The 22,136-nt window shown below is 43.5% G+C and overlaps 2 protein-coding genes across 3 annotated transcripts; one reads left to right on the top strand and one right to left on the bottom strand.

The window, feature by feature from the left end:
• Positions 1–1,631: 1,631 nt before the first annotated feature.
• LOC112233400 (leucine-rich repeat-containing protein 57-like) lies at positions 1,632–15,003 on the bottom strand. Its single transcript, XM_024437025.2, has 7 exons — positions 14,909–15,003; positions 9,929–9,973; positions 9,368–9,601; positions 9,056–9,191; positions 8,587–8,855; positions 2,639–2,824; positions 1,632–2,118 (listed from the first exon to the last, which is right to left on the bottom strand). The coding sequence occupies exons 3-7, from the start codon at positions 9,449–9,451 to the stop codon at positions 2,077–2,079; spliced, it is 717 nt and encodes a 238-aa protein (XP_024292793.1). The 5' UTR covers positions 9,452–9,601; positions 9,929–9,973; positions 14,909–15,003; the 3' UTR covers positions 1,632–2,076.
• On the top strand, positions 13,865–19,342 carry haus2 (HAUS augmin like complex subunit 2). 2 transcript variants are annotated; one of them, XM_024401011.2, is made up of 7 exons: positions 13,865–14,107; positions 14,398–14,522; positions 17,564–17,659; positions 17,881–17,950; positions 18,116–18,248; positions 18,418–18,526; positions 18,839–19,342. In XM_024401011.2, exons 2-7 carry the CDS (start codon positions 14,436–14,438, stop codon positions 18,953–18,955), a joined length of 612 nt encoding a protein of 203 aa, XP_024256779.1. In that variant the 5' UTR covers positions 13,865–14,107; positions 14,398–14,435; the 3' UTR covers positions 18,956–19,342. The 2 variants fall into 2 exon arrangements, with proteins under 2 accessions (XP_024256779.1, XP_024256780.1); XM_024401012.2 differs by having other exon boundaries at positions 13,868–14,107; positions 14,414–14,522.
• Positions 19,343–22,136: the final 2,794 nt, after the last annotated feature.

Raw genomic sequence — 22,136 nt, 5'->3', positions numbered from 1 at the left:
CCCCCCTCTAACCCGGACGACGCTGCACCAATTGCGCGCCGCCCTATTGTACTCCCGATCATGGCCAGTTGTGATACAGCCCGTGTTCGAACCAGGGTCTGTAGGGACACATCTAGTACCAAGATGCCGTGCCTTAGACCGCTGCACCAGTAGAGACCATTTTAGCACAATGTACAGTCGTGGCCAAAAGTTTTGAGAATGACAAATATTAATTTTCACCAAGTCTGCTGCCTCAGTTTGTATGATGGCAATTTGCATATACTCCAGAATGTTATGAAGAGAAATCAGATGAATTGCAATTAATTGAAAAGTCCCTCTTTGCCATGCAAATAAACAGAATCCCCAAAAACATTTCTACTGCATTTCAGCCCTGCCACAAAAAAAAACAGCTGACATCATGTCAGTGATTCTCTCGTTAACACAGGTGTGAGTGTTGACGAGGACAAGGCTGGAGATTACTCTGTCATGCTGATTGAGTTCGAATAACAGACTGGAAGCTTCAAAAGGAGGGTGGTGCTTGGAATCATTGTTCTTCCTCTGTCAACCACGGTTACCTGCAAGGAAACACGTGCCATCCTCATTGCTTTGCACAAAAAGGGCTTCACAGGCAAGGATGTGGCTGCCAGTAAGATGGCACCTAAATCAAGAATTTATCGGATCATCAAGAACTTCAAGGAGAATGGTTCAATTGTTGTGAAGGCTTCAGGGCGGCCAAGAAAGTCCAGCAAGTGCCAGGACCATCTCCTAAAGTTGATTCAGCTGCGGGATCAGGGCACCACCAGTATAGAGCTTGCTCAGGAATGGCAGCAGGCAGGTGTGAGTGTATCTGCACACACAGTGAGGCAAAGACTTTTGGAGGATGGCCTGGTGTCAAGAAGGGCAGCAAAGAAGCCACTTCTCTCCAGGAAAAGCATCAGGGACATACTGATATTCTATAAAAGGTACAGGGATTGGACTGCTGAGGACTGGGGTAAAGTCATTTTCTCTGAATCCCCTTTCCGATTGTTTGGGGCATCCGGAAAAAAGCTTGTCCTGAGAAGACAAGGTGAGCGCTACCATCAGTCCTGTGTCATGCCAACAGTAAAGCATCCTGAAACCATTCATGTGTGGGGTTGCATCTCTGCCAAGGGAGTGGGCTCACTCACAATTTTGCCTAAGAACACAGCCATGAATAAAGAATGGTACCAACACATCCTCCGAGAGCAACTTCTCCCAACCATCCAGGAACAGTTTGGTGACGAACAATGCATTTTCCAGCATGATGGAACACCTTGCCATAAGGCAAAAGTGATAACTAAGTGGCTCAGGGAACCAAACATCAATATTTTGGGTCCACAGCCAGGAAACTCCCCAGACCATAATCCCATTGAGAACTTGTGGTCAATCCTCAAGAGGCGGGTGGACAAACAAAAACCCACCATTTCTGACAAACTCCAAGCATTGATTATGCAAGAATGGGCTGCCAGCAGTCAGGATGTGGCCCAGAAGTTAATTGCCATCATGCCAGGGCGGATTGCAGAGGTCTTGAAAAAGAAGGGTCAACACCGCAAATATTGACTCTTTGCATCAACTTCATGTAATTGTCAATAAAAGCATTTAACACTTATGAAATGCTTGTAATTATACTTCAGTATTCCATAGTAACATCTGACAAAAATATCTTAAGACACTGAGGCAGCAGACTTTGTGAAAATAAATATTTGTGTCATTCTCAAAACTTTTGGCCACGAATGTACTACAAGCATAACCTGCTTCGGTTAAATAACTAAAGACAACATTTCGGTCAGAAATTAATAGCTAAGTATTCAATATGCAATTTATGAATATCATTAAAGTGAGTGCACTGTCCATCGTTCACATATTTCTCTGTCACCATCAATGGTGTCCTGTTGTTTTCATACGCAGTCCTGTAGCATGCTCTCGATCAGTTCTTCTCTACAGTGGTCCTTCTCCGTTGTAACCTGTTGCCGCAGCAGTGCAGAAGCCATATTTACTGTAGTACACCACAACCACTTAGAGAGGGTGCTTGAGGGTAGATCACAAGCTGGACTCAGGGGGATGCTCTCTTTCTATTGTTCAGGCAAATTTCTTTTTGGTTGCAGTGAAGCGCTCCATGTACTGTGGGGTAAACAACAAATTAGATGGACAAATAGGCACATCTGAGGCTGCGACACCACGGACAAAATGAGAACTATAAGATACGCCCTTGGAGTAAGAACTGAATGGTCTAATTTGAGTATGATAATAGGCAGGTGGTCCTATTTAATGGTTGGGGCTATATTTGACCACAGATTATGTCAAGTGCAGGGATTATGACTAAAAAAGAATAGCAGTCTGAACCACAATTTTCTTCAGTTGATCCTTCTCAACATTGAACAGGAAATCCCATTATTGTTTAGCTCGAACACCACTCTTTAGAAACAGTATTTGTCTCTACGCTGCTCACAAAAATTACGTCAACCATGGGGAGGAACGATATTTAAAACAGTTGAGTTTGAAAACGCATGAGCTGTTTTGTTTACAATCGATATTAAAGACAGCATAGAGCAGTAGCTTGACTGTTCCTTGCTTTAACCTTGATCATTCATTTAGCAGCGGGCTTAATGTCAAAGAAACAAGCATCTGTTTCACGACTCACCTTCTCATACCCTTCCAGGTCACGCATATTCTTCACCTCGAACAGGTTGCCCTCCACGGAGAGCAGGGACACCTGGGAGGTGGTGAGGATGGACACAGGGATGGAGGTGAGCTCCAGACAGTTCTCCTCCAGTCTCAGCACCTTCAGCCTCTGGCAGGTGGACACCTCTGCAGACACCACTGAAATCTGGGATCATCATTTATATAAACAGCACAAAAACGTGTTGGTATGCACAAAAAGCTTACTTCTCTCAAATTGTGTTTACAAATTTGTTTACAAATCAAATGTTTATTTGTCAAGTGCGCCGAATACAACAGGTTTAGACCTTACAGTGGAATGTTTACTTACAAGCCCAACAGTGCAATTTAAGTTTAAAAAATATCTATTGTTTACCTAATACCTAAGTAAAGAAATAAAAATAAAATGACAGTGAGAATAACAGTAGCGAGGCTATATTCAGGTGGTACAGGTACAGAGTCAATGTGCGAGGGCTCCGGTTAGTCAGGCTAATTGAGGTAATATGTGAATGTATACTTAAAGTGACAACGCATAGATGATAAACAGAGTAGCAGCAGCGTAAAAGATGAGTTGGCAAGGGGGGCTGGACAACAAGCAAATAGTCCGGTTAGCCATTTGATTATCTGTTCAGGAGTTTTATGGCTTGGGGGTAAAAGCTGTTGAGAAGCGTTTTGGTACTAGACTTGGTGCTCCGGTACCGCTTGCCATGCGGTAGCAGAGAGAACAGTCTATGACTGGGGTCTTTGACCATTTTTAGGGCCTTCCTCTGACATCACCTGGTGTAGAGGTCCTGGATGGCAGGCAGCTTAGGCCCTGTAATGTACTGGGCCGTACGCACTATCCCCTGTCGTGCCTTGCGGTCAGAGGCCAAGCAGTTACCGTACCAGGCAGTGATGCAACCAGTCAGGATGCTCTCGATGGTGCAGCTGTAGAAAATTTTGAGCATCTGAGGACCCATGCCAAATCTTTTCAGTCTCCCGAGGGAGAAAAGGTTTTGTCGTGCCCTCTCCACGACTGTCTTGGTGTGTTTGGACCATTCTAGTTTGTTGGCGATGTGGACACCAAGGAACTTGAAGCTCTCAACCTCCTCCACTACAGTCCTGTCGATGAGAATGGGGGCGTGCTCGGTCCTCCTTTTCCTGTAGTCCACAATCATCTCCTTTGTCTTGATTTTGTTGAGAGATGGGTTGTTGTCCTGGCATCACCCGGCCAGGTCTCTGACCTCCTCCCTATTGGCTTTCTCGTCGTTGTCAGTGATCAGGCCTACTGCTGTTGTGTCGTCTGCAAACTTAATGATGGTGTTGGAGTCGTGCCTGGCCATGCAGTCGTGGGGCAACAGGCAGTACATGAGGGGACTGAGCACGCACCCCTGAGGTGCCCACGTGTTGAGGATCAGAGTGGCAGATGTGTTGTTACCTACCCTTACCACCTGGGGGCGGCCCGTCAGGAAGTCCAGGATCCAGTTGCAGAGGGAGGTATTTAGTCCCAGGATCCTTAGCTTAGTGATGAGCTTTGAGGGCACTATGGTGTTGAACGCTGAGCTGTAGTCAATGAATAGCATTCTCACATAAAAGTGTCCCCTTTGTCCAGGTGGGAAAGGGCAGTATGGAGAGCAATAGAGTTTGCATCATCTGTGGATCTGTTTGAGCAGTATGCATATTGGAGTGGGTCCAGGGTTTCTGGGATAATGGTGTTGATGTGAGCCATTACCAGCCTTTCAAAGCACTTCATGGCTACGGACGAGAGTGCTACGGGTCTGTAGTCATTTAGGCAGGTTACCTTAGTGCTCTGGGCACAGGGAATATGGTGGTCTGCTTGAAGCACGTTGGTATTACAGACTCAATCGGGGACATGTTGAAAATGTCAGTAAAGACACATGCCAGTTGGTCAGCACATTCCCGGAGAACACGTCCTGGTAATCAGTCTGGCCCAGCGGCCTTGTGAATGTTTACCTGTTTAAAAGTCTGACTCACGCCGGCTGATCACACAGTCGTCCGGAACAGCTGATGCTCTCATGCCTCAGTGTTTCTTGCCTTGAAGCAATTTAGCTCGTCTGGTAGGCTCGTGTGACTGGGCAGCTCGCGGCTGTGCTTCCCTTTGCAGCCGGTAATAGTTTGCAGGCACTGCCACATCTGACAAATTCCACAACGTGGAAAATAGTCAAAAATAAAGAAAAACCCCAGAATGAGTAGGTATGTCCAAACTTTTGACTGGTACTGTAGATTAGGTACCTGGTTAAAATTGGTGCACTATATCTATTAGCTGCTAAAGGCACTTTATATCACTCAAAATGTCAAGCTTCTGCCTCTAACCCTAGGAAACTATTTTCCACCTTCTCCCCACTCCTTAATCATCCACCCCCTCTCTCTACGCAGACAACTTTGTCAACCACTTTGAAAAGTAGGTAGACGACATCCGCTCCTCATTCACTCAGCCTATTGAGTCCACCAGTCCCACTCACACAGAACCTAATACCTTGATCTCTCTCTCCAGATGAAATCCTGCAACTTGTGAAGTCTGGCCCCATCCCCTCCTCCAGACCATCTCTAGAGACCGTCTCCCATTCTTCATCCCTGACTACTGGATGCGTCCCCTCTGACTTAAAAAATTCCTCGCTTCCTCAAGAAACTAACACTCAACCCCTCTGACATCAAAAACTACAGACCGGAATCACTTTCTTATTTTTCGAAAAAACTTGAAAGTGCCGCCTCTGATAAACTCTCTCGGTATCCCTCTCAGAACGATCTTCTTAACCTTAACCAGTCAGGCTTCAAGACGGGTACATCAACCAAGACTGCTCTTCTCCAGGTCACGGAGGCTCTCCACACTGCCAAAGCGGACTCTCTCCGTTTGATGGTTCACAGTGCCTTTAATACTGTGAACCATCAGATCCTCATCTCCACCCTCTCAGGGCTGGGCGTCTCAGGCTCTGCACACGCTTGGATTGCATTCTACCTGGCAGGCCGCGCCTACCAGGTGACATGGAGAGGATCTGTGTCTGCACAACGTACTCTCACTACTGGTGTCTCCCAGGTCTTGGTTCTAGGCACTCTCCTCTTCTCTCTATACACCAAGTCAGTCGGCTCCGTCAAATCCTCACATGGTCCTTCTTATCATTGCTATGCAGATGACACTCAACTACTTTTCTCCTTCGCCCTTCTGACACACAAGTGGTGACACGCATCTCTGCGTGCCTGGCAGATATTTTAGCTTGGATGTCATCCCTTCCACCCCAACAAGACAGAGCTGCTGCTCTTCCCCCCCGGTGGAAGGCCTGCCCGGTCCAAGACTTCTCCATCCCGGTTGACAACTCCACGCTGTCCCCCTCCCAGAATGCAAAGAACCTTGGCGAGACCCTGGACAACACCCTGTCATTCTCTGCAAACATCAAAGCAGTATATCGCTCCTGCAGGTTCATGCTCTACAACATCCGTATAGTATAACCCTACCTCACACAGGAAGTGGCGCAGGTCTTAATCCTGGTACTTGTTATCTCCCGTCTGGACTACGGCAACTCGCTGTTGGCTGGGCTCCCAGCTTGTGCCATCTAACCCCTGAAACTTACCAAGAACGCCGCAACCCACCTGGTGTTCAACCTTCCCAAGTTCTCCCGCTTCTCCGCATACTACACTGGCTTCCAGTTGAAGCTCGCATCCACTACAAGACCATGGTAATTTCCTACGGAGCAGCAAGAGGAACAGCCCCTCCCTACCTTCAGGCTATGCTCAAACCCAGAGTACTCCATTCTGCCACCTCCGATACCTTGGTCTGACAGCAGACTCACTGCCCTTCTTCTGAAAACGTGAAACCCTACCTCTTCAAATAGTGTCTTAAATAATCTCAAAGCACCCCTCATCTCCTTTTGTGAACTTCGCACCCCCCCATACTAGCACTGACTTTGCTGATAGCAAGTTAATTGAGGAAAAATGTACCTACTATGACTGAGATATTTGGCTGTCTTAAGATAAATACAGTAACTGTAAGTCGCTCAGGATGAGAGTGTCTGCTAAATGACTAAAATGTAAATGTAGGGAATACACAGCTGTACATTTCAATGAAACATGGTGAAGCCCCAAAATTGCATTCCTTGGAAGCCTGTGTTTCAGACATAAGGAAGTGGATGGCGGCAAATGTTGTACTTTTAAAAACTCGGACAAAACAGAGATGCTAGTTCTAGGTCCCAAGAAACAAAGATCTTCTGTTGATCTGACAATTAATCTTGATGGTTGTACAGTCATCTCAAATTAAACTATGAAAGACCTCGGCGTTACTCTGGACCCTGATCTCTATTTAGACGAACATATCAAGAATATTTCAAGGACAGGTTTTTTCCATCTTTGTAACATAGCAAAAATCTGAAACTTTCTGTCCAAAAATGATGCAGAAAAATTAATCCATGCTTTTGTCACTTCTAGATTAGACTACTGCAATGCTCTACCTTCCGGGCTACCCAGATAAAGCACAGAATAAACTTCCGTTAGTGCTAAACACGGCTGCTAGAATCTTGACTAGAACCAAAAAATGTGATCATATTACTCCAGTGCTAGCCTCTACACTGGCTTCCTGTTAAGGCTAGGGCTGATTTCAAGGTTTTACTGCTGACCTACAAAGCATTACATGGGCTTGCTCCAACCCATCTGTCCGATTTGATCCATACCTACACGTACGCTACAGTCACAAGATGCAGGCCTCCTTACTGTCCCTAGAATTTTTAAGCAAACAGCTGGAGGCAGGGCTTTCTCCTATAGAGATGAATTTTTATGGAATGGTCTGCCAATCCATGTGAGAGATGCAGACCCAGTCTTGACCTTTAAGTCTTTATTGAAGACTCATCTCTTCAGTAGGTCCTATGATTGAGTGTAGTCTGGCCCAGGAGTGGGAAGGTGAAGGGAAAGGCACTGGATCTGGCCGGTTCCCCTCTCTCCACTGGGATTCTCTGTCTCTAACCCTATTACGGGGGCTGAGTCACTGGCTTACTGGTGCTCTTCCATGCTGTCCCTAGGAGGGGTGCGTCACTTGAGTGGGTTGAGCCACTGAGGTGATCTTCCTGTCCGGGTTGGCGCCCCCCTCGGGTTCATGCCGTGGAGGAGATCTTCGTGGGCTATACTCTGCCTTGTCTCAGGGTAGTAAGGTTGGTGGTTGAAGATATCCCTCGAGTGGTGTGGAGGCTGTGCTTTGGCAAAGTGGGTGGGGTTATATGCTGCCTGTTTGTCCCGGTCCGGTGGTATCGTCGGGCAGGGCCACAGTGTCTCCCGACCCCTCCTGTCTCAGCCTCCAATATTTATGAATTTAAGTGTATATATTTATTTATTTATCACTCACTCACTCAGAGGAGATAAACCCTAGGACCATGCCTCAGGACAACCTGGCCTGATGACTCCTTGCTGTCCCCAGATCACCTGGTCATGCTGCTGCTCCAGTTTCAACTGTTGTGCCTGTGGTTATGGAACCCTGACCTGTTCACTGGACGTGCTACCTTGTCCCAGACCTGCTGTTTTGGACTCTCTCTCTACTGCACCTGCTGTCTCTAACTCTGAATGATCGGCTATGAAAAGTCAACTGACATTTACTCCTGAGGTGCTGACCAGTTGCACCCTCTTCAACCACTGTGATTATTATTATCTGACCCGGCTGGTCATCTATGAACATTTGAACATCTTGGCCATTTTCTGTTATAATCTCCACCCGGAAACAGCCAAAGAGGACTGGTTACACCTCAGAGCCTGGTTCCTCTCTAGGTTCTGGACTTAAGGGAGTTTTTCCTAGCCACTGTGCTTCTACATCTGCATTGCTTGCTGTTTGGGGTTTTAGGCTGGGTTTCTGTACAGAAATTTGTGACATTGGCTGATGTAAAAAGGGCTTTATAAATAAATGTGACTGATTGAATAAATATGGTGCCATTTGAGATGCACCAATAAACACCTGATTACCTGGTTCTGGTTGAGATTGATCTCAATGGCCTGCAGGGCCGCCACCTCAGCAGGCACCGCCTGGATGTGGTTCTTGGACAGGTCCAGAACGTCCAGGTGTCGTAGGGAGCCAAGGCCAGCAGGAAACTCCCGGAATTTGTTCCCTGACAGGCTGAGGGTGCGCAACGCTTTCAGCTGTCCTACAGTGATAGGGAGCTGCGTCAGGTGGTTCCCGTTCAGCAAAAGAGTCTCTAGTTTCTTCAGCTTTCCAATTTCATCTGGGAGACTTGCTGTGTACACACAAAACACACACAAACACACACTTAATACATAGCCTAGCTAAAGAGATTGCTTGAAGCAGATGAACGCACATCAATAATCAATGCGAGTAATGGTCATTCATTATTCAGTGAAAGCAAAGTTTTGAAAATTTGTCAACAGATGCTGTCGTGTGACAGACGGTAACGTTGAGGATGCAACAACCACTTACTGAGTTTATTACAGTTTAAAGTCAGACTCTTCATCTGAAGGAAGTTTCCTATGGCAGCAGGTAGCACTTCGATCTTGTTGGAGGACAGATCTACAGTCCGCAGGTTTCCAGTCAACCTCTGGAGCTCCTCTGGGAACTGAAATACAGTAGTGGCAAAAAAATACATACTTTCAAACCGTCCAAGACAAAAACCACAACTGAATGGAATTCAGCTAAATAAACAAAGCACCAGTTATAAGGCTGTTGTGGAGTGTGGACATTTTAACAGTCAGACTATAGGATGTGCTCTGTGTGTGGGTATATGACTGTTACCTCGGGAAGACCTTTCCCTGTCAGCTGAAAGATCCCAGTCTTCTGTGAGTTCTCCAGATGGGCTTTGATTGCATTGTTCCCCATCTTTGTTGTAGTTACCTGGTGATGCGGTCCTCCTAAGTGATGGTCTTCAACTCGACAGTAAGTCACACACTTGTAATTATCTAACCTATTATTATGATGGTGGTGCCAGATAATGTGGGTCTGCCTGCTACTTGGTTTTCAGTGTGGCCCCTGAAAGAGATCATTGATTTTGTATTCATCACGGCTGTAGGCCATTAGGCATTAGCTGACAAGCAAGGAAAGGACCATGAGGTCAGAAGTTGGTTAGCCATTGCTGCTAGCTATCTTACTGTCCGAGGCAAACTTTGAGACGTTCATGCAAATTATTGACTTTAGAAGTACTCTGTGTATTAGCAAAGGGTACTAACGTTATCTGTACTTTAAAATACAATTTTCCGAAAGTATGGTACATATTTGGAGGATACTGTTAGCATAGCTAGCGAGTAAGACCAACTGGGATTTGTTTACAGTAGTTAGCTAACTGATAACGTTACTTACCTTGCGGGCTGATTTGAAGTCCTTCTCGTGCAGTAAATTACGTATCTGCAAATGGTAACTAACATATTAGGAACATAGCTATGGGGATTGTTGGACTAGTCAAACCTAAACAATTAGCTAGTCGCCTAGGACATACTGTAGCTAATCCTGCATCTCGAACAACAAACATGTCGCTGGGAAGCCAGCAGTTTGTAGTGGTGGGTCGTTCATGAACGGATCTTTTGGATGCATCCGTAAGAAAGCCGTTCATTCGGCTCCTTGATTTGCATACTGGTACTACTGCTTTTTGAGCAATTTCTTTTTTGCTGCAGATACATTACACAATAATTATCTATAGAGGGTGAATCCTGACTGCATGAACAATAAATAATGGGGAGCGCGTCAATCTGGTCCACGCTGAATTTTCTTTTTTTTTGTATTGCGTAAAAAAATCGAATAATTTGGTCAGTAAAAAAAGTATTTGAACGCGAATTTCACGATCTGACATACATTGGATATTTTCATTTCCTTCGTGGGTCTAGAACTTCTAGGTCGATGTTTAATATTGCAGAGGGTTTCTTGTTTTTTTTTAGGTCGGTTTGTATTTGACTATTAAAAAATTAATCAGATTTCAGTTGGATTATTTTATGAAATAATGACGTTACAATGATTTTAGGAATTCCTAAACCAGAAATAGTGAACATTCATTGCCAAATCATTGAACATATTCAATTGTCTCTGGCAGGTAGACATCAATAGAAAAATATGAAATAATAAAAATATCAGTTGTGTATATTACTTATATTTGATGAATTATATTTAATTCCTTAAAGTAATCATCTCTGCTCAGGCAGTAGCTGTCAGATAATCTAACATCATGTGCTCCCCATACTGTACTACCCAATACTCAGGTTATGGATGTGTCACTGCAACCTTAAAGGTCCTCAATGATGTCGCTATTGCCCTTGATTCTAAGCAATGTTGTGATGCTATTATTATTGACTTGGCCAAAGCTTTTGATACGGTAAACCATTCTATTCTTGTGGGCCTGCGGAGTATTGGTGTCTCTGAAGGGGTCTTTGGCCTGGTTTGCTAACTACCTCTCTCAAAGAGCGCAGTGTATAAAGCAGGGATGCAAACTGGTGAGGGCCCAAAAAGGTGATACTTTTTTTTTTTACACTGAAACATGCAAAAAAAAATCCCTGTTATGGAGGATAACATTTTTTTTTTTAAATATCAGCTTTAGAATGCTAATTTCTTATGACTTAGACTGGATCCTTTCTTGAAATGCAGGTTTTAACTAATTAAACAACAAATGATATGATCTACATGATCAGTCTCTGTGTGCAAAATAAAAAGTGGTTAATGTTAACCTAACTCGCAGCTAAAAGATTGAACGAAACCAATCCAATGTTATTTGTTGCCTAGCCTAGTGGTTAGAGCATTGGGCCAGTAACCGAAAGGTTGCTGGATCGCATCCCTGAGCTGCCATGGATCAAATCCCAGAGCTGACAAAGTAAAAATCTGTTGTTCTTCCCCTGAACAAGGCAGTTAACCCACTGTTCCCCGGTAGGCTGTCATTGTAAATAAGAATTTGTTCTTAACTGACTTAGTTAAATGAAAATATAATAGAACACTTGTGACCACACACATCTAAATATTGCACTTGGGGAAATAACATCTGAAAATAGAAACAGATTGAAACAGGTCATGTGGTTTGATAAGAAGAATGCCCCTCTCCCTACAGGTGTGAATACTACCTCTGAAGGTTTAGAGCTTGAGGTAGTCACTTCATAAAAGTACTTGGGAGTATGGCTAGACGGTACACTGTTCTTCTCTCAGCACATATCAAAGCGCAGGCTAAAGTTAAATCTAGACTTGGTTTCCTCTATCGTAATCGCTACTCTTTCACCCCAGCTGCCAAACTAACCCTGATTCAGATGACCATCCTACCCATGCTAGATTACGTAGATGTCATTAATAGATTGGCAGGTAAGGGTGCTCTCGAGCGGCTAGATGTTCTTTACCATTCGGCCATCAGATTTGCCACCAATGCTCCTTATAGGACACATCACTGCACTATACTCCTCTGTAAACTGGTCATCTCTGTATACCCGTTGCAAGACCCACTGGTTGATGCTTATTTATAAAAACCCTCTTATGGCCTCACAGCCCTCATCCTCCACCCGTTCTGACAGTCACATTCTGTTAAAGGTCCCCAAAGCACACATTCATCCCTGGGTCGCTTGTCTTTTCAGTTCGCTGCAGCTAGTGACTGGAATGAGCTGCAACAAACACTCAAACTGGACAGTCTTTTCATTCAAAGACTCAATCATGGACACTCTTACTGACAGTTGTGGCTGCTTTGGGTGATGTATTGTTGTCTCTACCTTCTTGCGGTTGTCTGTGCCCAATAATGTTTGTACCATGTTTTGTGCTGCTACCATGTTGTGCTGCTGCCATGTTGTGTTGTGTTGCTGCCTTGCTATGTTGTTGTCTTAGCTCTCTCTTTATGTAGTGTTGTCTTTTGTCTTGATGTGCGTTTTGTCATATATATTTTAATCCCAGACCCCATCCCCGCAGGAGGCCTTTTGGTAGGCCGTCATTGTAAATAAGAAATTGTTCTTAATTGAATTGCCTGGTTAAATTATTAAATAAAACATGGAAATACTGTCTTTAGTCATCCTATTTAGCTAGCCTGCCTATTGTACTGCAGAGGTGTCTGACGATTATTTTTTTTACTAGTTCTTCAAAGTAGATAAGGTATACTTTCACGAACTGTCTGTCCCTCTCGTCGTTCTGTTGTGTAGGCTAAATTCACCTCTCGTGTGTATTTTACAGAATTTAGCAGGCTTAAATGTGTATCAGTCCAGAGATCTGTGAACAATGACGAGACGATCATGTCTAATGGGAGTCGGTGTCCCAAAAGCGGAAGGCAGGCGACAAGCTCAGGTCCAAAATAAACCCATAGAAACGCATTGGGTTTATTTTGGACTAATTTTGGCGAGTGAAACCTCTCGCTTCGCGTTGTCTAAATATCTTTAGCCGGAAACAATGGCGCAATGGATTATGGTCATAGTGCTTAATTACTACATTTATGCGCTGAACTAGGTTGAATATTCGCTTAATGGAAACTAGAATTCCCTTCAACCCAGCGTCCCATTTATCTTTAGAGAAACGGCACGTCGGGATCACATATAAAAAAATAAATGGAATTCAAGTAATTGAACAGAAGTCGGTAAATGAGTTGTTTAATAACCAAAAAAGCGAAATATTGGTTAATAGCTCAGCACTAATTGTTAAGCATTTTGAACAAAGAGCCTTTTGGGAGCCAAATGAGCCGTCTCTTTTAAACGAACTGACCCACATTTGCCGGCATCGGTGTATTGGCAGCAATGTGATGGGAAGTTCGGATCTTTTCGACTCGTTCAGTCAAAACAATTAATCTTTCGACTAATTTTGTTAATTTGAGTCTGTTATGCCCAAAGCACGCATAACCCCTTGTCTGCGAACGATGAACTTAAAACTCGGGAGGCATGATTCTACAAGCCTCTCGTTTACGTCTTTCAACATAGGTGGCTTATTGGAGCTGTCATTTGTGACAGGCTTGTAAACGTGTTTAAATAATGCATATTTTTGATTGCTAGGCATACAGATACGATTGTCATCATACATTTGAAACGAGTCTAGTTGAGGCCACAACCAGACTAGATTGTTAACGACTCTTGGCGGAAAGCATTGCTTGATGATGATAAGCAGCGCAATGGCTTTCTCGAACTGCAGGCCCACAACGATTAGTTCGAGTTCGAGGCTGTGTCCATAACATTCAATACATTAATTACATTCACTCTTGCACCATGCCCGATCAATTAGTTAAAAACATGTATTTTTCTTTTCTATGTTCATTAGCTATTTTCCTGCGCGCATATGCCATAGTCGGGAGACCATCTCTGTAGCCACTGCCGGAGGAGCGTATCATCTAGCAAACTCAGGTCAAACGAACGACTAAAATAAGCGAGTCACTGAGAAAAACGAATCATGACCTGAGTCAGTAAAAGGAGTCGTTCAAAAATAACGAATCGTTCAGGAACTGCACATCACTACAGTAACGTTAGAGCAGGAAGTCCGGAAGTCATTTCTTCACCAAAGGAACAACAACATCCGCGGGCTAAATTTGAAAAGAATATTTGTCGAAAATTGGTAAGACAAATGGACTTACACTGTAAAATGTTGGTGTATATGGGTAGCTATATACTAAACTAGTAGTTGTGGGAATGTGGTAAAATTAGGTTTTCTATCTTAACGTAGACAAACGTTGCTTTCTCAGTTAGCTAGCAGTAACGTTAGCTAGCACAACATTGCTAGCCTCTGCGAATCCGAGTGTGTAACGTTACTGGACACTAAACTAGCCACGTACAGCACTATATAACGTTAGCTAGCTAACTAAGATTCGCTTGTTATATTGAGTACGAATCTTTGCTTTTTTACAGCTACATATTTTCCAAGGTTGACCCCACCGCTCTTACGAATGAATCCGTGGAACATTGCTCCATATTCAGTGACACCAGTTGCAAGTCTTTTGACCAGATGTGTCGCCTCGGGTGTTCTTTCTCAGGTGAGTGCATGCCGAGCAGGAGTGTTTTTAACTAATTCATCGGGCATGGTGCAAGAGTGAATGCAATTAATTTATTATGGAATGTTATCGACACAGACTCGAACTCGAGAACTAATCGTTGGGGGCCTGCAGTTCGCAAAATACTTTGCGCTGCTTATCACCCTCACTGCAGTCAACAAATACATTCCGCAAAGAGTCGTTCACAATCTAGTCTGGTTGCGGCCACAGCTAGACAGGTGGGTATAATTTGTGGAACGTTCCAACAGGAATTTGTTCCAAAAACTTCGTAAATAACAAGGTTGCCAACAAACAACCCATACAAAGTTGTATCGCGGCGGAATAAGATACCGGGTACGGAGTGTGCTATTTCAAAGTGTTTCACTCACCACGTTTATTCCGAAAAATGTCTGTCCTCACTCTGGTAGCCAATGGGCAAACATGAAGAAGAAACTACGTGGCGACTTTATGCCTATTCGGCAGCTAGTTAGCTAGGTGAATTGATCATGCTACTTTGTATGCGTTGTTTGTTGGCAACCTTGTACTTTACGTTTTTGGAACAGATTCCTGTTGGAACGTTCCACAAATTATACCCACCCCAACTAGACCTCGTTTAAAAAGTATCAAGACAATCTTATTGGTATGCCTAGCAATCAACACATGTGCATTGTTTAAACACGTTTACGAGTCTCAGTCACAAATGACAGCTCCAATAAGCCACCTTTGTTAAAATACATAAACGAGAGGCTTGTAGAATCATGCCTCTCAAGTTTTATGTTCATGGGCAGGGGGTCATGCGTGCTCTGGGCATAACTGACTCAAATGAACAAAATTAGTCGAAAGATTTGTTCTTTTGACTGAATGAGTCAAAGATCAGAGTCAGTAAAAATATCTGAACTTCCCATCATATACTACCAGGACCCAAAATGAATGCAATCAACTTTCACCTGGTGCAAAACACACCTACACCTTGGTATAACAGAGATTATAAACTGGGTGGTTTGAGCCCTGAATGCTGATTGGCTGACAGCAGTGGTATATCAGACCGTATACCATGTTTATGACACATGTATTTTTACTGCTCTAATTACATTGGTAACCAGTTTATAATAGTGATAAGGCACCTCAGGGAGTTGTGGTATATGGCCAATATACCACGGTTAAGGGTTGTGTCCAGGCACTCTGCAATGCATCTTGCCTAAGAACAGCCCTTAGCCGTGGTATATTGGCCTTATACCACACCCGTGCCTTATTGCTTAATTATCAACCTGGTAGTTCGAGACCTGAATGTTGGTTGGCTGAAAGCTGTGGTATATCACACCGTATACCATTGGTATGACAAAAAATATAAGATTTACTGGTCTAATTACATAACCAGTTTATAATAGTGATAAGGCACCTCAGCCATGGTATATTGGCCATATACCACAAACCCCCGAGGGCCTGGATCCATGCATTCTGTGTTGTCATACATAAGATCAGCCCTTAGCCGTGGTATATTGGTCATAATCCACACCTCTTGCCTTAATGCCTAAATATACCATGGATATGACACACAATTATTTGTTTACTATTCATATTGTGTTGGTAACCAGTTTATAATGGTGATAAGGCACCGCCAGGGTTTTGCGGTATATGGCCAATATACCATGGCTAAGGGCTGTATCCATGCACTCCGTGTTGCATCATACATAAGAACATCCCTTAGCTGTGGTGTATTGGCCATATACCAAAACCTCCTTAGGCCTTATAGCTTAATTAGATCATATTTTTGGAGCAGAATTATTTGAGAATATTGCCATCTCTAGGAGGGTTGTTTGGGTACCCTTGAAGAAGAGTGTATGCAGTGCATTTGGAAAGTATTCAGTCCTCTTCACTTTTTCCACATTTTGTTACGTTACAGCCTTATTTTTCCTCATCAATCCACACACACTACGCCATAATGACAAAAGCGGGTTTTAGATATTTTTTTTCACGTTTTATTACCTTATTTACATAAGTATTCAGACCCTTTGCTATGAGACTCGATAGGACTGACAGAGCTCCAGAGTTCCTCTGTGGAGACAACCATCTCTGCAGCACTCCACCAATCAAGCCTTTATGGTATAATTGCCAGATGGAAGCCACTCCAGTAAAAGGCCCATGACAGCCCACTTGGAGTTTGCCACAAGGCACCTAAAGGGCTCTCTACCATTTTCACAGTAAAGTCTCTACTTTTTGTATTTGACGCTTGTGACAAATAAGGTTTGATTTGAGGAACAAGATTCTCTGGTCTAATGAAACCAAGATTGAACTCTTTGGCCTGAATGCCAAGCCTCACATCTGGAGGAAACCAGGCACCGCTCATCACCTGGCCAATACTATCCCTAAGGTGAAGCATGGTGGTGGCAGCATCATGCTGTGGGGATGTCTTTCAGCAGCAGGGACTGAGAGACTAGTCAGGCTCCAGATGAACGAAGCAAAGTACAGAGCACTCCTCAATGAAAACCTGCTCCAGAGCGCTCAGGATCTCAGACTGAGGGCTCACTTCACTTTCCAACAGGACAATGACCCAAAGCACACAGCCAAGACAATGCAGGAGTGGTATTGGGACAAGTCTTTGAATGTCCTTGAGTGGCCCAGCCAGAGGCCGGACTTGAACTCGATCAAACCTCTCTGGAGAGACCTGAAAATAGCTGTGCAGTAACGCTCTCCATCCAACCTGACAGAGCTTGAGAGGCTCTGCAGAGAAGAATGGGAGAAACTCCCCAAATACAGGTGCACCAAGCTTGTAGCGTCATACCCAAGAAAACTCGAGGCGGCTGTAATCGCTGCCAAAGGTGCTTCAACAAAGTACTGAGTAAAGGGTCTGAATAAGCATGTAAATATGATATTTGTAAAAAATAATAATAGTAATAAAAAATGGTATGCTTTGTCGTTATAGAATAAGGCTGTAATAAAACAAAATGAGGAAAAAATGAAGGTCTGAATACTTTCCGAATGCACTGTAGTTGCTTTTCTACCAATATCCTAGGCCATCACACTAAGAGTCTCTTTCCTTACAGGAGGATGTTGATTCTGTCCCTAGAGAACCCCACGTCTTTTCCCCACATCTCCTGGAAGCTGAACAGCTCATCACTATGGAACGGGAGCTTGACAAGGTAACGTTACAAACAGGTATTCTTGTATTAATTAGTGCACATAATAGCAATACATTTAGCAAGAAAACACGTTTATTGGACATGTTCAGGTAGTCCCTCCCCGTTCCAGTCCGTTTTCTTCCATTTGGTGCCTAGTGACTACAATCCTGGTTTGGTGCCAGACACCTGTACTGTTTGATGCAGAGATATGCATTTACCTAACTTAGTTCTATTTGTTTTAGATCAATCTAGAAATGGAGTTGTTGAAGTTGGAAAAAGAAAGCGCAGATGTCACTCACAAATTTTATTTGAGTAAGTGGGGATGTGGTACTTTTCCTTTGTGGCGTCTTCAGATTCAAAAGGTAGGTAGTATGTAGCAACATTGTCAGATACAAACATGTTTAATGTTTGGAGGGACAGCCAGACTTTGATGTAATTGTCTGGTCATAAATTACTAATTTAATTTGTTTCTTATAGGTCAAAGGTTTACATCATTGCAGCAATTCACCTCCCATCTGCAAGATGTGCTGAGAGAACAGGCAAGCCTGCGCCGAAGACTGATGAAACCACTGTGTCAGACTAACCTGCCCGTAGAGGCAGATCTTCACAGGTGAGCTACCTTTTATTTTTGCATGCACTGACAACACTGTGTTTACAATATTCTTGAATTATGTACACAGGAACATGCCCTGATGTGTTTTGTGATGTTATATTGCTGAGTGTACCTTTTTGAATTGTATTCTCCCAGTTAACAGAGGAATGATGGTCCTGTTTTATAGATATGTGGTGGAGGTCATGAGGATGGTGGTGGAATTCATTGAGAACTTGGAGGCAAAGATAAGCACTGTTCGTTCTATTCCCACCATTGATGATTCTATGAGCAATCTGGTGAGTTCTTTCAGTCAAAACCCTATCCCCAGGCCAGATGTATTGCAAGTCCTAAACTCTGCCATGGGTTATGTTCAGTGGAATGCATGGAGCTACGTTTTGTACAGTATCTTCCTCTTGACCCCTTTTTATCCTCTATTTTACAAGCCTACCCCTTACCCCAGAATAATAACACACTTCTCAGGTTGTTGAATTTATACTAGCTAATGGTAGTAAGTAAGCATTGTCTGAGCCAGAATGGCCCATGTTATTGTTAATACTGTACTGTGATTCGTCATCTTAATTTTATACATTGTACTCTCTCTTTCTCAGAACAATGGCATAGCTCAGCTCCTAGCCCAGGTGACAGAGGTGGAAAGACTCTCTAAACAGATTCTACAGTGGAGAAGTCAAAACAGCAGCACTTCCATCAATGACATCACTACCTGAGAGCAAGGTGAGTCCCAATTCTTCACCTTTTTCCTGAAGTGTGCACTTGCCTGTCATGGATTCAACAAGGGTGGAAACTCCCTACAGCCAATGTTTACATGAATCCACTGCTTTCAAATCCATTATTTTAAATTGTAGTGTGCAAGTAAACACTTTGGGAGAAGGGTGGAGAATCGGGACGCAACCCAAGTCAAACCTTTCAGAACGCTTCAATGGACATTTGTCAGTTATACATGACTAGGATTATGTGTTCTGAAAATGTTTGACAAATGTCTCATTCAGAGAGAATTGGTGTTGTGTTACTTTACAACATTCCCCTTAATGTGCTTTTTTTATGTTAATTTTGATTCTAACGGTATCTTTGTAAATAAATCTATCTTGTTAATATTTGGACTGTGCGTACCCTGCGGACGATGGAGCCGAGTAGCTATGTCACAATGAGACCTCCCGATTGGCGCAGCAGTCTAAGGCACTGCATCGCATTGCTTGAGGCGTCACTACAGACCTGTGTTTGATCCCAGGCTGTGTCACAGCCGGCCGTGACTGGGAGACCCATGAGGCGGCACACAATTGGTCCAGCGTCATCTGGGTTAGGGGAGGGTTTGGCTGGCAGGGATTTCCTTGTCCCATCGCACTCTAGCGACTCCTTGTTGTGGGCCAGGCGTCTGCTTGCTGAGGTCGGAACTTAGGGGAATTGCAGCGATTGGACAAGACTGTAACTACCAATTGTATATCACGAAATTGGGGAGAAAGAGGGGTAAAAGTACAACAACAGCCCCATTGTGATTTTGTTATCTCAACTGTGGACTCTGAATTACACTTTACTCTCTCTAACTATCAAACACACACATAATTCCATTGTTGATGGGTGTTTATGAGATGAGAATAAGGACAAGAGAGGGAAAATACTAGTGAAGAGCCTACTTTATTGCCAAGACTTTGTGGACACAACTGAAATACACAAAGCAGAGTTGGAAAAGATCCATAAATTCAGACAGATACACTTGTACAGTGCACATGAAAACATTTTTTAAACTTCCCATCTATCATAACTACAGTCTATGACTGTGAGAGCCATAGAGTCAGAGCCAAAAGCAATAAAGTGAATGTAACAATCTGTTTCCTTGCTGTTCACTATGTACTGTGCCTTTGGAAAGTTCTCAGACCCCTTGAGTTTTTCCTAATTTTGTTACGTTACAGCCTTATTCTAAAATTGATTAAATATATAAAAATCCTCCGCAATCTAGACACAATACCCCATAATGACAAAGTGTAAACAGGTTGTTAGACATTTTTGTAAATGTATTCAAAATAAAAAACAAAAATACCTTCTTTACATAAGTAAAACCTTTTGCTATGAGACTCAATTGAGCTCAGGCGCATCCTGTTTCCATTGATCCTCCTTGATGTTTCAACAATTTGATTGGAGTCCACCTGTGAAACATTTTATTGGTTGGACATGATTTGTAAAGGCACACACCTGTCTATATAAGGTCCCACAGTTGACCGTGCATGTCAGAGCAAAAACCAAGCCATGAAGTCAATGGAGATGTCGGTAGAGTTCCGAGACAGGATTGTGTCGAGGTGCAGCATTGAAGGTCCCCCAAGAACACCGTGGCCTCCATCATTCTTAAATGGAAGAAGTTTGCAACCACCAAGACTCTTCCTAGAGCTGGCCGCCCGGCCAATCCGAGCAAACGGGTAGACCAAGAATCCGATGGTCACTCTGACAGAGCTCCAGTTTCTCTGTGGAGATGGACCACCATCTCTGCAGCACTCCAGAAATCAGGCCTCTATGGTAGAGTGGCCAGACAGAAGCCACTCCTCAGTAAAAGGCATATGACAGCCTGCTTGGAGTTTGCCAAAAGGCACCTAAAGGACCCTCAGACCATGAGAAACAACATTCTCTGGTCTAATGAAACCAAGATTGAACTCTTTGGCTTGAATACCAAGCATCACTTCTGGAGGAAACCTGGCACCATCCCTACAATGAAGCATGGTGGTGGCAGGATCATGCTGTGGGGATGTTTTTCAGTGGCAAAGACTGGGAGACTAGTCAGCATCGAGGCAAAGATGAACGGAGCGAAGTCCAGCTAGATCGTTGATGAAATCCTGCTCAGAACCTCAGACTGAGGTGAAGTTTTCCCCCTCCCAACAGGACAATGCAGGAATGGCTTCGGGACAAGTCTCTGAATGTCCTTGAGTGGTGCAGCCAGAGCCCAGACTTGAACCCGTTTAAACATCTCTGGAGAGACCTGAAAATAGCTGTGCAGCAATGTTCCCAATCCAACCTGTCTGAGCGTGAAAGGATCTGCAGAGAAGAATAGGAGAAACTCCCCAAATACAAGTGTGCCAAGCTGTTAGCGTCATACTTAAGAACACTCAATGAGGTAATTTCTGCCAAAGGTGCTTCACCAAAATACTGAGAAAAGGGTCTGAATATTTTTGTGAATGTGATATTTATTTTTTTGCCAAAAAATGTAACTGTTTTTGCTTTGTCATTATCTGGCATTGTGTGTAGAAAAGGTTTTAATACGTTACAATGTAACAAAATGTAGAAAAAGTCAAGGTTCTGAAGACTTTCCGAAGGCACTGTATGTGTACATACACACCATTGGCCTGGCACTAGATATGTGATTTAATGCTTGGCATATCAATGAACCTGGTCAAAGCAGATGAGGGCTCCTTCTCATAAAGACAGGCTGATTCATATGAGCAGGGTGTCATCGACTGAAGAATTTGAAAAGTGGGACACTTGGGCTATTTTAGACTTTTCTTTAGCGTAATTGAATTCTGTACAGTAACCACAGCTTTTGCTAAGAATTTGTTTGTAAGAGACTTGCCTAGTTAAATAAAATATAGCATTGTTAGTATTGTAAGTCAATCCAATTCAATTAAATGTATTTCTAAAGCCGTTTTTACATCACCTGCTGTCACAAAGTGCTGTACAGAAACCCAGCCTAAAACCCCAACAGCAAGCAATGCAGATGTAGAAGCACGGTGGTTAAGAAAAACTGTGGAGGGTGAAATTATGATTGAGCTGTGTTTATTGGCATTGTGTGTTATTAGCATTTTACAGTACTTAGACCTACAACTTATATAAAGTGTGGTTGTTATGGTAAAAACGGAGGTTGGCGTCCACGCATGTGCTATTCTGCTGCATACCACAAGTTGTCAGCTT

Source organism: Oncorhynchus tshawytscha, linkage group LG11 (genome assembly GCF_018296145.1).
Source record: "Oncorhynchus tshawytscha isolate Ot180627B linkage group LG11, Otsh_v2.0, whole genome shotgun sequence".
Classification (NCBI taxonomy): domain Eukaryota; kingdom Metazoa; phylum Chordata; class Actinopteri; order Salmoniformes; family Salmonidae; genus Oncorhynchus; species Oncorhynchus tshawytscha.
Note: the sequence above shows the minus strand (reverse complement) of the source record. Positions and strands in the feature narration are given on the sequence as shown.

Excerpts from the sequence above, each read along its gene's own strand:
- LOC112233400 (XM_024437025.2), bottom strand. The coding sequence starts at position 9,451 with ATGGGGAACAATGCAATCAAAGCCCATCTGGAGAACTCACAGAAGACT. Across the intron at positions 9,192-9,367 it reads CAGGGAAAGGTCTTCCCGAG|TTCCCAGAGGAGCTCCAGAG; the intron begins GTAACAGTCATA and ends ACTGTATTTCAG. Across the intron at positions 8,856-9,055 it reads TTTAAACTGTAATAAACTCA|CAAGTCTCCCAGATGAAATT; the intron begins GTAAGTGGTTGT and ends GTGTGTACACAG.
- haus2 (XM_024401011.2), top strand. The coding sequence starts at position 14,436 with ATGAATCCGTGGAACATTGCTCCATATTCAGTGACACCAGTTGCAAGT. Across the intron at positions 14,523-17,563 it reads CCTCGGGTGTTCTTTCTCAG|GAGGATGTTGATTCTGTCCC; the intron begins GTGAGTGCATGC and ends CTTTCCTTACAG. Across the intron at positions 18,249-18,417 it reads GTAGAGGCAGATCTTCACAG|ATATGTGGTGGAGGTCATGA; the intron begins GTGAGCTACCTT and ends CCTGTTTTATAG.